Source organism: Mobula birostris, chromosome 7, assembly GCF_030028105.1.
Source record: "Mobula birostris isolate sMobBir1 chromosome 7, sMobBir1.hap1, whole genome shotgun sequence".
In the NCBI taxonomy this organism is placed as follows: Eukaryota; Metazoa; Chordata; class Chondrichthyes; order Myliobatiformes; family Myliobatidae; genus Mobula; species Mobula birostris.
This window is the reverse complement of record NC_092376.1, coordinates 33020656-33036535: the sequence shown is the minus strand read 5'-3', so window position 1 is coordinate 33036535 and position 15880 is coordinate 33020656. Positions and strand designations below refer to the sequence as shown.

General features: G+C 39.3%; 1 protein-coding gene across 1 annotated transcript in view; it reads left to right on the top strand.

Moving 5' to 3' along the window:
• The window catches only part of LOC140200101 (FRAS1-related extracellular matrix protein 2-like), a 207465-nt gene that overhangs the window by 93647 nt on the left and 97938 nt on the right, over nucleotides 1-15880 (top strand). Inside the window, exon 6 of the mRNA XM_072262865.1 lies at nucleotides 830-1078. Coding sequence (XP_072118966.1) covers nucleotides 830-1078 — 249 coding nt within the window. The remainder of the gene's footprint in view (nucleotides 1-829; nucleotides 1079-15880) is intronic.

The following is a 15880-nucleotide window of genomic DNA, read 5'->3' as shown; positions in this document are numbered from 1 at the left end:
TTTCTCCATTTCTATTTGGCATTCTTTGTCTCATCATGTCTGTCATTTCTTTTCACAATTACACATTGTCCCTCCCACCCATCCATGAAACATCTCTCCCAACCAACTGCTCCATTTGTGGACATTTAATTCTTCATTTTCGCCCTTCAGTCACAACGATTCTTCCTACAATGCAGGCAAGTCAGTTCATGTCAAGTTCTGTACTTTTAACCAAATCAGCCAAGTGAATATAGTGGACTTTAACAGAAATTCATATTCATATTAATCCTAATTAAATATGCAATGAGTTAGAGAGACTACATAAGCTGCTGTTCTATAACTTTGTGATTAGCATGTATTATTTATGAAATAGTTGCTTTTGTGATGATGTCATTATTACTTCAAACTTGATCTTGTTGCTGAGGAAGGACATTACTGTGAATGAGGTATTAAAGTAAAATAGGAAATATATGATAGAATTTCATATGGCACCAGCATAACTGGAAGAATGCTTGTCTGCATTCCCTATTCAAGCTTTTATTTCTTTTGAGGCTGAGAATGAACTATTTGATTATTTGGTTTTGGCGAAATGGTTCAAGGTGAAATGCTTTGATCCTTTCACATAGAGAGTGGTGAGTTCGTGGAATGTACTGCTGGTGGCAGTGGTGGAAGCAGATACAGTAGGGTCTTTTAAGAGCCTCTTAGTACATGGAACTTAGAAAAACAGGGGGCTATGCGGTAGGGAAATTCTAGGCAGCTTCTAGAGTAGGTTACATGGTCGGCACAACATTGTGGGCCAACGGGCCTGTAACATGCTGTGGATTTCTATGTTCTATGTTCTTCCTTTCAGGCACTGCTACTGGTACTATTCCATCCAGCGTATTGTCCTACTCCGATTATATCACTCGTCCAGATGATCACAAGAGTGTCATTCGGTTTGATAAGGATGAATCGGAAAAATGGTGTCAGGTGGTCATCATTGATGATTCCTTATATGAAGATGAGGAGACCTTTAATGTCACACTGAGCATGCCCATGGGAGGCAGATTAGGAATGCATCCAAGTAGTCAAATTTTCATTGTACCAGATCCAAATGACGGTAAGACACATCATTTTCACATTTCTGCATAACATTTTACTAATGGGTGACTGAACCAACAAATAAACGGATCTGAAATTGTTTGTTATGCCCCATGTTTGAAATTGAATCATTTGAAATCATATCCAATGAAAAGAAACCCCCACAATCTTTGCAGATTTAATTCTTGTAACTCAATATATGAACATTTATAATCATCTTGTTGCGAATTTAGAAGATTTCAGGTAATCTAGTAAATTTAGTTATACTTGTTCCACAGTTGATGAATTTTCTGTAATAATGGGATATGCAGGAGGTGCATTGATCAGTTGATGCCTAAAACTGTCTTGTGTAGTCCACAGGTTTGAGATCAATGTAACTTCTGCAGTCTCAACTAATATTCTGTCTAACATCTTAGATAGAAACAATTCAGTTTTTTTTAAAAACTTTGTTGTATGCACTTTGGTATTTTACATTATTAGATATATATGTTAAGTGAATAGTAATCATGATCTCCATAAGGTCCAGAAAAGAACTGATGTATCTATAATGCAAGGATTACAGTTCTAACGGAGTAAGATATTAAGAATATGGAAAATGAAATGTGTTAATAAATTACTTTGGTGAGTTGATTAGATTTCTTGTCAAGGAATGATACATACCCAGTTTAGGGAAGCTGGTTCATGTCAGAGTTGATCTCAAAATTGCTGAGTTCTTTGCTAATAAACGAAAGTGGATTCAGCACTTGGCAGTTCATCCTCCATCCTTTGTAAGGTAAAAGATAATACCCAAAATGGATTTTCTGAAATCGGATAATGGAGCTCAGAACAATTGCATATAATTGACTGAATAGTGAACTGTTAACAAGCATTGTAATCTCTCATGTGAATCATAAATTTTTTTGAATTCTATAGAAATTTTATTGATTTAAATATTTCCATTGTTTTCAGAGTTACTGCCTATCTTCATGACAGTTTATCTTTCAAACTGTCAAATGCAAAATGATTCTTTAAAGTCTTATCCATGTGTTTATAACTCTCTTAATTAGGGGTTTAGTTCTTCTTGTAAGGTAGACAGTATGTTTGAATGAAACAGCACTTGGCTCTTTGTCATTTTGGAAGAGTGAAGCTCTGTGTTATCTAACCTATGATGCAATGTCTTGGCCAATGAGTTTCTCTTCAACTGAAAAGTGTAAAGAAATCTTTCTTTCAATCACTGCATTGAATCATACTTGAATGCAGATTTCTGTCAACTTCATAAACATCTTACTTACGAGAAACAAGCCCTGTTTCAAGGTAAGTTTGGTCAGGGATGATAGGCTATCCAAAGTGTGCCATAATCCGGGGAAATGATAGAAACCCATTTTCTTATACTTGTGAGCAATGACATTATGGAAGCTTTGTGATACGTTGAACATATTTTACTTTGTTTCTTTTGGGTTTTAAAGTATAATTGCTATAGACACTTAAATATTAAATGGGAAGTAAGAGGAGAGGTGGTAATAATCAGGATCCAAAAAAAAAAGGAAATTTCTTTGTGGAGGCAGAGGGCATGGCTGAGGTACTATAAGTAATTTATTTTAGAGTCATAGAACACTACAGCAGTGAAACAGGACCTCGTAGCCTATCCTGCCTGTGCCAAACTGTTATTCCACCCTCCCTCCATACAAACCGATCCAGGTACTTATCCAAATTTCTCTTAAATGTTGAAATTGAACCCACGTCCACCACTTCTGCAGGTAGCTCATTCCACACTCTTACCACCGTCTGGGTGAAGAAATCCCCCCTCATGTTTCACTTTTCACCCTTAACCCATGACCCCTTAGTTCTAGTCTCACCAAGGCTCAGTGGAAAAAGCTTGCTTTCATTTACCCTCTCTATACCACTCATAATACCCTATCTATACCACTTTGGGAAGATGGGGCTTGTCAGCTGTGGTAGGCAGCTCATCTAGGGGAAGGAAAACTCTGATCTCAAACATCCGCTGCCCTGCGGCTATACCCACTCATGGGGAAGGCTTCAGGAGTAAACCCAGATGGAACAATCCGGAGCTGGAGTCCACAAGGCAGTCCTACATTGAGTGCAATGTTGACTGGCAACTCCTGCGATGCTCCTGGTACCAAACTATATCAGTCTCTGCCGTTCCTTTGCGTTCATCAGATGCGTGGAGAGGGAGAGCTTGCTACAGGGGCAACAGCTTGCTCTGCCCAGACTTGCATATCTAGACAGCTAGGATGCAATATCCATGGTCAACACTGACTGACGGAGGCCGTCACATCACCTCTCATAATTTTATATACCTCCATCAAATCTTCCCTCATTCTTCTCATACCTTTAAGAAATCTTCCCTCATTCTCCTGTTTTTTTGGGGTTTTTTTTTACCAAGAAAGAAGGCTTCTAAAGTCTCAGCAAACAAAACTGCAGTTGTGGTATTAAGCGAGTTAAAAATTGTCAGAGCTACGTTTAAAATGGATAAATTACCTGGTTGAGATGGGTGTATTTTTGGTTGCTGAGCAAAGTAAAGGTGGAAATTATAGAAATATTGACCATAAATTTGGTATGTCAATGGATACTTGAGTGCAGACTAAGGAACCTAGAATTGTAAATGTTATTCAAAAGAGTATTAGAATAACCAAGAATCTCCAAGCCAATTTAATCTTGATGATGTGAAACCTTCACAGATGATAATCAAGCACAGAGTTAGCAATCACTTGGACAATTGTGGATTAGTCAGGGGAAACCATCATCAATTTGTAAGAACAAAATCAGGCTTAGTAAACTTTTTTTGATAAGCTAGCATAAAGTGTTATTGAAGAGAAATTAGCTTGTTGTGCATGTGCTTTGAAAAGACTTTTGATAAAGTGCTGCACTCGGGGCATGTTGTGAAGATTGTACACTATGACATGAACTGTGCAGTGGCAGCATAAACAGAGAATTGGGGATGTCAAAATAAAACACGAGTGGTAATGAGCATTTGCTTTCATCTCACTTCGATCACCCAATGAAATGTCTCAACTCTGACGCCAACGCCTTGTGCACTGTATTATGTCAGCTATATTTGAAACACTCAGGAAACCTTAAGCTGGACATTAGTCTTTAACAAAGCAGTCTCTATAATGCACAAGGAAAGGGTATTTCCATCTTTGAGGCTGAGGCTGAGCTAATGTTTTATGTAGTGTTTTATGCATGCCTTCTTTGCTTCTCTGTGTCCATCTTGCATACAGAGTTTGTCAGTTTCATTCAGGCCAGCCCTGATTGGACTATATTTGATTGTAGTGGATGTAAGGAACTTTAAAGTTAAACCCTTGATTTTCCATATCATGAAACAGAGCAGATCATGAATCTGCCACAATGTGCATGAGTATGCCTTTGAAGAGTGTAAGTGGAACAAGCTGCCAGAGGCAATGGTACAGGAGGGTAAAATTACAATGTTTACAGGTCACGTACACAGATAGAAAGGATTAGAGATAAAGACAAATAAGGCTAACTTAGGTTGGCAGATTGTTTAGTATATATGAGCTGGGCCAGAAGCCCTGTTTCAGGGCTATATAACGATTACTCTTTAAGTGGTTCTTCTTCAGTTGTTGCTGATTTAGCAGTTATGAACTATCTATTTTGTGCCATTTGCAACAGGTCTATTGGATAGTTCAGAGTAGTTTGAGATAGTAAGTGCAAGAAGCCAGCTTATGTGAGGTCGCAAAATTGTCATGTGTCAAAAAACATTAGAAAAGTATGAAGTAGGTATCATCAGTCATGACTGAAAGACATGAAGCAAGTTCATTAGGTGCATAAAACTTTTTTGTATGATCTATAAATATGGTAAATACACTTTTTTACTCGTTCACTCCTCTTCCTTCACTTCTGGTCTCTTCTCTATAGATTCTTTTTTTCCCTGAAAATGACATTTCATTAACCTAATGTTTGTAGACTTCTTGCATTTTCTCCTCATTAGTAGCATTATTGAAAAGAGGATATCATCATTATTCTGAACATCTGCAATGATTTATAAATTTTAATCTACATCCCACGTCTGAAATACCTACATTTCACAACTTACCCTGATAGCCTTATTAGTTGACATTCCTACTTAACTTCATCTGGATCCCATGACTGCTGTTTGACTTTAGCCTTAACACATCCTAATTCTCCTTATCTTTATCAAACATACAATCTACAAAATAGCTATAAGCATCAAAATTATTAACTTTACTGAATGTAGAACCAATGCATAATTTCAATACCAGTGTGGGGTTTTCCCTTCAAGAATATTAAAATTAATCACCTGGAAAACTGAAAGCATGAACATAATATTGAAACTCTTTATTGTTTTGCCACTGGCTAATAATTCATTTATTAAATTAGTTAATATTCAAACAAAGCTGCAAATCATCCATAAATATACATTCCAGGGGAAAAACATAAGCTTATCAATGGCTTTTGATTCGGAACTTTACTGATCTTTTTTTAAGTATTAATGAAAATTAATTCTTAAAAAAGAATATATGCAAAGTTATTTTTTTGCCTGCCATCAGGAAGAAGGTATAGGTGCCTCAGGACTCGCACCACCAGGTTCAGGAACAGTAATTACCCCTCAACCATCAGACACTTGAACCAGAGTGGTTAACTTCATTCAACTTCACTTGTCCCATCACTGAACTGTTCCCACAACCTACGGACTCACTTGCAATGACCCTTCATTTCATGTTTTCAATATGTATTGCTTATTTCTCTTATATTTGTACTATCTTTTGTACACAAGTTGTATGTCCAGATGGTGTGGTCTTTCTATTATGATTATTGGATTAATGAGTATGCCCACAGGAAGATGAAACTCATGGGATTATGGTGACATATATGTACTTTGATAATAAATTTACTTCGAACTTTAAAATTTAAGGTTATCTGCATCTGTGTGTTGTCAGATGTTTTTAAGGAAAAACGGCTCAAGTAATAGAGGACTTAAGGACTGAAGTGTGCTCATGTTCTGAAATGCTGATCGCTTACCTGATACATGCAACTAGTTTCACAAAGGCTGAACATACGATAAAGAAAAATGGCTACTGAAGAGGCTGACTTGAATTAGGTATGAGATATCCTGTGCCATTTGGTGCTGTATCAAAAATTTTCAGCATTGGTGTCATATCAAAAGACCATTCAGTTCATTTTAACCTATTTCTTCCAATTGTTTGCTCCATTATAGAACCTTTCCTAACTTAAATGTTTAAATCTAGAACCCAATAGTGAAATTTCTCTATGACTTCTTAAAAGGATTAGTCTGCTATTCTAAGGAAGATTTTTTTAAGAGTATGCATTCTGGAAAAGTGGATAACAAAGGTCAGGCAAATAACAGAATACTGCATAGATTGTCCTGTACGCCTGTAAGGGAGCCTACCTAACGTTAGGCAGATTACTTTTTAGTACATTACCAATCTATTTGGTTTTCCGCTATTTGCTGTAACTAAGTGATTTGTGAGTAGAGTGTTTTAAGGAACTTGTAGAGTCATAGAATAGTACAGTCTTCACCCTGAACGCAACATCCTCCCTGCCAGTCCCAGTTGCCCATTGTTTAGCCCATAACCCTCAAGCTCCTTTCCTCCTTGTAGTTATCCACACGTCTCTTAACTGTTTCATTTGTACTCACCTCGACCTCTTCCACATTATAGGTACACACTTTCCTTTATCTAAGCTAGTTACATCTTTGGTCTCTTTTAAATCTCTCCCTTCTTATTTTGTGCCCATGCCTTCAAGTTTTGGACTCGCAGCCCGGATAAAAAGACTATAATCATCTATCTTATCCATACTCCTAAAGGATTTTATAAAGTTCAGTAAGGCCCCCCTCATTTTCATGCACTCCAGGGAATAAAGATCCAGTGTGGCCAAGCTTTCCCTATAACTCAAGCACATGGCACCTAGGATATTTGGTTAAATATGTTCAATATGATAAACACAGAAGATTCTGCAGATGCTGGAAATCCAGGGCAATACATACAATATGCTGGAGGAACTCAGCAGGTCAGGCAGCATCTGTGGAAATGAATAAACAGTCAACATTTCACGCCGAGATACTTCTTCAAGACTGAAAAGGAATGGGGAAGGTACCAGAATAATGTGAGAGAGGGGAAGGAGGATTAGCTAGAAGCTGATAGGTGAAACCAGGTGGGTGGGAAAGATAAAGGGCTGGAGAAGAAGGAATCTGAAAGGAGAGGAGAGTGGACCATAGGAGAAAGGGAAGGAGGAGGGGCATGGGGGGCGATAGGTAGATGAGGAGAAGAGATAAGAGGCCAGAGTGGGAGAGGAAGGGGAAAAAAAAATACCAGGAGAAATCGATATTCATGGCATCAGGTTGGAGGCTATCTAAACGGAATATGAGATGTTGCTCCTCCACACTGAGAGTGGCCTCATTGTGGCGAAAGAGAAGGCCGTGGACTGCCATGTCAGAATGGGAATGGGGTTTGGAATTAAAATGATGAGCCAATGGAAATTTCTGATTTTGGTAGATGGAGCAGAGGTGCTCAACAAAGTAGTCCCATAATTTACACTGGATCACTGGGAAAGTTTGCTTTTGGAGGAAGGAGCGGAGAAGTTCAAAGTAACTTGGGGAAGCAGAAGTGCCTGACATAAATCAGGGGACCTGTTGTTGAAGACCTCCATTCTATCTGTCAAAAGCAGAATCTCCTGGCGGCCAACCATTTTAATTCCTATCCCTATTCCCATTCTGACATGTTGGTCCATGGCCTCCTGTTTAGCCAGATGAAGCCACCTGGACAAGACCTCAATTCTGTCTAGGTAACCTCTAACCTGATGGCATAAACGTAAATTTCTCCTTCTGGTAATTTATTTCCCTCCACCTTCCCTCTGTTTCTATTTCCCTCTTGGTCCTCTTACCTCTTCTCCTCACCTCATCTGCCTATTACTCTTCCTCTCCCCCCCCACCACAATTCCTCTCCTCCTTCCCTTTCTCCTATGGCCCACTCTCCTCTCCTATCAGATTCCTTCTTCTCCAGCCCTTTATCTTTCCCACCCACCTGGCTTCACCTACCACCTTCTAGCTATTCCTCCTTCACCTCCCCCCAACCTTTCGATTCTGGTGCCTTCCCCCTTTCCAGTCCTGAAGAAAAGTCTTGGCAACATATCGACTGTTCATTAATTTCCATCGATGCTGCCTGATTAACATGCGATCATTTTCTGTGAAAGGAAAAATACTATGAATGACAGAAGTCTGAAATAAACAGGGAAAATGCTGGAAGTACTCAGTATATCAGTGTTGAAATTCCCATTCCATGGTACGGTTTTGGGTATAGTGCAGGAGTCTCCAATTGGAATTTGCTCTTTAACTATATGCGCATATAGATTTGGAACAACTGCAGAAGAACAAAACCTAATTGAGTAGAACAGTTATATAACCTTGTGGTGTGTCAAACTATTTTTTTATGTGCAAACCTATGCTGACTTTGACTTCCTCTTTTAAGTAAGGCTTTGACCTCAATTAAATGAATAAGCCCCCTTTGAATTGCCACGATTAGTTCTGGATGTAAGTGATGTTTTTACATGTATTCAGAGATCAGTCTTGTGTATAGCATTTCCTTTCAGTTAACAGATTTAATGTAATGATTGGCTAAACAAAACAATGCATACTTAAATGACTTGAACTGAAGGAACTAAAGACAGGGAAGTCACAGCATAAATGTTGACCCTTTTCCTCCACAGTGCTTGATCTTTTACACAAAAGAACTGAATTAACAAATCTGAAATAAGAACGGGAGTAATCAGCAAGTCAGGCAGCATCTGCTGAAATAGAAACAGATGAACTTTTGTCCAAGTTGGGTAGACTCATTTCAATAGCCATCTTTTAGATTTCAGACAAAGAGAAGTAGGAAGGACTAAGGAATATCTGTGATAAGGAGCATAGCAAAAGAAAATGAATGACATATATAGGCATTGACCAAGAAAAGGTGAAGAAGAATTCAGCAGGACTTTCCCAACAACAAGTTTGTAAGATTGGAAGCCCATGTCCATGTACCTGTAGAATAGAGATCCCTGTGTACTATATCTCCTCATCTCCTCATCTCCTCACACATAATGTTTCTCTGCTGTGGGAAGTAAACTGCTGATGTGAAGCAACATTGTGAAGAGCTGTGAACTGCTCAAATTCAACATCCTTTTCCTCCTGGAGATCTACCAGCAGGTCATAGAGGGCAGCTCCGTGTTCACTGAGAGCAGGCTTCTGTTCATGCAGAGAATCATATGTTTTAAATAGGAAAGAGAGCCACTCGCAAGTCTCATCCCGCTGTTTATTTAACAGGTCTGGCAGCTCCCTAATAGCATATCACTGTTCCTAAAGAGATTCAGGCTGTTCCTGTGTGGCAAAGACGAGGCTTGCAGCTGAATCAGAATGATTCTGCTTAAGAGATAAAAAGACAGCAGCCTATGTCTGTCTTTAGAGCAAAAAACATTTCTACCAGTAGATGCTGTAACAAGATTATCATCATGCACTTGTGAAGCGTGTATGGCTACGTGGAGCCATTCAACCTTCTGCAAGCGCATGAAGACTTCCTCCTCTGTGCTCCTTGTCGTAGAGTACACCACAGAAACAGGTGCTTTGCCCCGTCTAGTCTGTGCTGATCCATTAAAACTGTCTACACCCATCAACCTGCACCCAGACCATATCCCTGCTATCAACTTTTCTTAAATGTTGAAATTGAGCTTGCATGCACCATGTGCACTGGCAGCTCATTCTACACTCTCACGACCCTCTGAGTGAAGAAGTTTCCCCTCATGTCTCCCTTAAACTTTTCACGTTTCACACTCAACCCACGACCTCTGCTTGTAGTCCCACCCAACCTCAGTTGATGATTCAGTCACCTCATGCATTAAATGCTGACAAGGAGATAATTGGCTCAATGTGAAGTCAAGTCAGTCTTCTCATGAAAGCATCCCAACCATGGCTCTCATCTGAGTCCTCTGAAGCAATGCAGATATGTGATTCACTATGGGTTGCAGCCGCAGAGCATCTGGGATATTTCTTAATGACAGGCACCCATATCAGTCTCTGAGTGGTACTGTGGTCTGTCCAGTAAAAAGATAACATACTATGCAATATGATCATCATCACTCTCCTTCATCTATCCTTCCATAGTCCACTTCTCCTCTCCTGTCTGACCATTCACCATCGTACTCCTCTCTCTCATGCCCCCTCCATTTCCTCCACTCTTCCTGCTCCTGTTCTCCTCTAAGAAGTGGCAACTTGTGACATCTATTGATAACTTGGCAGAGGCAAAATGGAAGATAGATGCACTGGGAAGTTCAAAGTACGTACAGTACTGTGCAAAAGTCTAGGCACTTGTAATAAAATTCTGTAAAGTGAAGATGCTTTCAAAAATAATGAAATGAGAAGTTTCTAAATATCAAAAAAATACTATAAAGAGCAGAAAACAGTAAAAAAAAATCAAATCAATATTTGGTGTGACCACTCTTTGCCTTTTAAAATTGCATCAATTCTCAAGTACACTGTCAGCTTTATAAGAAAGTTGGCTAGTAGGTTGTTCCAAGCAGCTTGGAGAACTTGCCACAGTTCTTCTGCAGACTTTGGCTGTCTCCCTTGCTTCCGTCTCCCCAGATAACTCAGACAGCCTCAGTGATGTTGAGATTAGGAATCTCTGGAGGCCATACCATCTGAAACCATGTATGAAATCTAGGGTGCCTAAGACTTTTGCACAGAACTGTATGTGTCACCATATACAACCCTGAGATTTGTTTTCTTGTGGGCATTCACAGTAAGTACAACAGCCACAATAGAATCAATGAAAGAGTGTACCCAGCAGGATGGACAATCAACCAATGTGCAAAAGACAACAACCCGTGCAAATAAAAAATGAAAGAAATGAAAGAAATAATAATAATGAATAAATAAGCAATGTATATCGAGAACATGAGATGAAGATTCCTTGAAAGTGAGTCCGTTGGTTGTTGCATCACTTCAGTGACGGGGTGAGAGAAGATGAGTGAAGTTATCCCCTCTGGTTCAACAACCTGATATTCGAGGGATAATAACTATTCCTGAACATAGTGGTGTGCATCCTGAGGCTACTGTTCGTCCTTAATGATGGCAGCAGCGAGAGGAGAACATAGCCTGGATGATGCTGGTCCTTGATGATGGACGCTGCTTTCCTGAGAAAGCATTCCATGTAGATGTGCTCATTGGTGGGGAGGGCTTTATATGTGATGGGCTGGTCTGCATCCACTACTTTTTGTAGGCTTTTCTGTTCAAGGGGATTGGTGTTTTCATACCAGGCCATGATGGAACCAGTCAATATACTCTCCACCACACATCTCTTGAAGATTGTCAAAGTTTTAGATGTTCCAAATCTTCGCAATATCCGAAGCAAGTAGAGATGCTGCTGTGATTTCATCGTAATTGCACTTACATGCATGGCCCAGGGCAGACCCTCTGAAATGATAACAGTGAGGAATTCAAAGTTGCTGACCCTCTCCACCTCTGATTTCCTGCTGAAGACTGGCTCATGGATGTCCTGTTTCCTCCTCCTGATGTCAATAATCAGCTTCTTGGTCTTGCTGACATTGAGTGAGACTTTTTATTGTGGCACCACACTGCCAGATTTTCTATCTCCCTCCTGAATGCTGATTTGTCACCATCTTTGATTCGGCCAATGACAATAGAGTCATCAGCAAACCCAAATATAGCATTAGAACTGTGCTTAGCCTCGCAGTCATAAGTATAAAGTGAGTAGAGCAGGGGGCTATGCACACTGCCCTGTGGTGCACCTGTGCTGATGGAGATTGTGAAGGAAGTATTTTTGCCAATCCAAACTGACTGGGTCTCTGCAGATGAGGAAATGAAGTTGCACAAGAAGATCTTGAGACAAAGGTCTTGAAGCTTATTGATTAGTTTTGTGGCCAAATTATCTTCATGATGATACAGTTGCACAGAGTGTAATGATGGTGTTGACTAAGGCAAAAGGGTATAGTGTAACAGATCTCTAAGTTTGTTTCACACTAACAATAGAGGTAGTTCAATAGTGTGTTCTCTCTGCTGCCTATCATTAGTATGAGGAACTAAATAAGCAACGGCCCACCTTCCATTTCCTCACTGTCTGCCTTCATGGGGAAGGTGAAGGACTGTGAGGAACAATTTTATTATCATTTTTCTGTATAGGTGTACATGGTGGTAAGTCAGAGGCAAGTGTGAGCTACCTGGGCATTCTCAATGGTGACTGAGTGTTAGTAGGTATGTGTCTGGGTCCTTACCTTTGGTGATTTGTTCAGAGTGTAAGGGCTTCCTTCCTTTGGAGCCCATTAAAATTCAATTTTCTAAAAGCATCTGCTTTCAAAGTAAGACGGACCCAAATAATTCACACCTACTGATATCTAAACCATATTGAACTTTCATCAAAGATTTGGCCAGTCTCTTTGTTTCCATTAATACATACACTGCTTTAAATTAAAATATTGTTTGTGTATTGTCTACAAATACTATTTTTTTTCTGTTTTTTTCAGTCCTAATCAAGGGCCTCAGCCTGAAACATTGACTGTTTATTCCTTTCCATAGATGCTGCCTGAGCTGATTAGTTCCTCCAGCATTTTTTATGTGTTACTCTGGACTTCCAGCATTTGCAGAATCTCTCATGTCTGTAGTTTTTTCTATGTATACCTACAACATGTTGGTTCATGAGTTTCAAATTTGCAGCTTTTTTTTTGAAGCACTAACAGTATATAAGCATGATTAAACTTAATACCAAATTGATTTTGTTTCAAAGTCTACTGCTGCCAAATCTCATTCATGTGGGTGAGATTGTAAAGCTTTCAGATATCCTGGTTACAAATACATACATATAAATATGTGATTGAAATTCCTCTTGAGGTCCCATTAAATGAACATCACAATTATTTTAGAATTTGGACTCATAAATTGTCTTTATGTTAGGAAGTGTTTAGATGCAAGAGCTACTCTGAGATTTAGCATCCGTGGTAATGTGGCTGACAAATTTTACTAGTTTTCCAAAAATAATTCCAGTGAAACTTGAGTGTTTGTTCCCTTTGTCCTTCAGCTACATGTCTTGTCAATAAAACATACCAGAAAATGAAATGTGCAAACTTCAGTTTAGACCATAGCTCTGCACAGACTTGTCTCCTAATTAAAGAGGAAGGCGATGCATTTAACAAAATGGCAATATCATGCTGCATTTTGATTAAAACTAACACACACAAACTAGATGTTATACTCTCTGTGTCCTGTTTATTAGGGATCTCCTGTACTTGATAAAGTGGCCGCTGAGTGTATGTTTGTGGTCTTCTGTTGCTGTAGCCCGTCCACTTCAATGTGTTGTGCATGCAGAACTGCTCTTCTGTCCTTTTGTACTTTTCGTTCCAACATCCTTCACTTTCGAGTTACCATCCAATTCTCTTTTAATGTGCTTCTGAGGCCCAAGCAAATAATTTATTTTCTAACCTCCTGACTTTCATATTAGTTGAGTTATTGTCACCTTCCTGTCAGTCTGGCCATTCTCCTTTGACCTCTCTCTCATAAACAAGTTGTCTTTGCCAACAGGGCTACCACTCATTGGATGATCTTTTGTGTTTTTGCACCATTCTCTGTAAACACTAGGGACTGTTGTGCGTGAATATCTCAGGAGATCAGCAGTTCCTGAGATATTCAAACCAGCCCGTCTGGCACTAACAATCATTCCATAGTCAAGGCCACTTAGATCACATCTCTTCCCCATTCTAAAGTTTAGTCTGAACAACAACTGTACCCCTTGACCACGTCTGCACGCTTTTATGATTCGGTTGCCTCATGATTTGCTGGTGAGATATTTACATTAGTGAGCAGGGGTACATGTGTACCTGATGACATGGCCACTGACTGTATTTTCATTGATCTTTTCGAAATGAAGATTCCATTTAATACACACTTAACATGATACATCATCTCCATTGTTAAACAATTACCTAGAAATTTACCCTGGTTAGTGGTGCTGGAAACATTAAGTAGTCATATCAACCTCGGTTAAAATTCATTTCATTGCAGTAGTCAAATGCAATCAGTAAATATGCAGCTGAGAAGTGAATTTTGGGGAAATTGTATTCAACTGTCAATTGGAATCATGGAATTTTACATAAGAGGAACTAGCTATTTAGACAGTCAATTTTACACTTGTACATTTTCATTAAGATCAATAATCTAATCCTATTGTCCTTGTCATTCCAACATTCTTGGCTATTCCACTTTCAAGTTACTATCCAATTCTCTTTTAATGTGCTTCTAAAGTCCATGCAAATAATTTATTTTCTAACCTCCTAACTTTCATATTTATTAACTAATATTTCAGTATTCTTGTTACTGCTCACCATGTAACAATGCTAATCTATGGCAGCTGAATCTTCCCTCTCCTACTACATTTCCTCTCCAGGCCAGAAGAGATATCCCTAGTCCTGTCATAGGGTAGCAACAAAGCTTCTTTCTCCTCTTAACTGACCTCTTCCCCACAACAACCACATTCATTTTGACTGGCCTCCATTGAAAAAAACCTTCTGTACTTCAGTACAGCAATCGGCTGACTCATCTCCTCACAGTACTCAGATCTGTCCACAACCTTAACACACAAATCTATCGGAATTGAGCATGGAGCCAGGCTTAGGCAACAGCAATGTCCCTGCCAAACTCACTCACAGTCCACTCTTCCAGTCCGTACAACCTTCGATCCTGAGTGACTTTGTCTGGAAGAGTTGTAGGGAGCTGCGTGAAGTGGTAAAGTGCATAAAAAGCAGTATCCAAAAGATCCAGAGCACAGCAGTTAGTGGAAATCTGAAATGAAAGTAAATACTGGAAATATTTGGCAGTTCAGGTAATGCAAGAGAAACTGAGTTAACATCAGAGCCAGTTGATTTTGACTCAAACATGAAAAGCTAGTTAATTGTTGAATTTGGTACTGTGTTCTGTGAGCTACAACACGCCCAGACAGAAGATCGGGTGCTTTTCTTTGCATTTATGTTATGCCTTGTTAGAACAGTATAGGACAACAAAAACAGAGATATGAGTGGGTGTTGGATAAAGGATTAAAATGGCACAGACTACACTAGTGCTTCTGAGTTGTCTTTTCTTCCCCCCCCACCCCCCCAGCTGTGTTATCCTCTTTATAACAATAGTTAAAATACCATGATTGCACCTCTTTTCATCTGGCTTCCTGTGGGTACTCAAAGTTCAAAGTAAATTTTATCAAAGTGGGAAAAAGTGTCAAAGTACACATATGTCACCACATACAACCCTGCGATTCATTTTCTTATGGGCATATCCAATAGATCTACAGAATAAAAACCATAACGAATCAATGAAGGAACACCCAACTAGGGTGTTCAACCAGAGTGCAAAAGACAACAAACTACCCAATTACAAAAAGAAGAAATAATAATAATAATAAATAAATAAGCAATAAATATTGAGAGCATGAAATGAAGAGTCCTTGAAAATGAGTCCATTGGTTGTGGGAGCATTTCAGTGACAGGGCAAGTGAAGTTGAGTGAATTTATCCCCTTTGATTCACGAGCCTGATGGTTGAGGGGTAGTAACTGTTCCAGAACCTGGTGGTGTGAGTCCCGAGTCTCTTGTATTTTCTACCTGATGGCAGTAATGAGACGAGAGCATGTCCAAGGTGGTGGGGGTCCCTGATGATGGACACTTATTTCCTGTGACAGTATTTCATGTAGATGTGCTCAATGGTTGGGAGGGCTTTATCTGTGATGGACTGGACTGTATCCACTACATTTTCTCGGATTTTCTGTTGAAGGCCATTATTGTTTCTGTACAAGG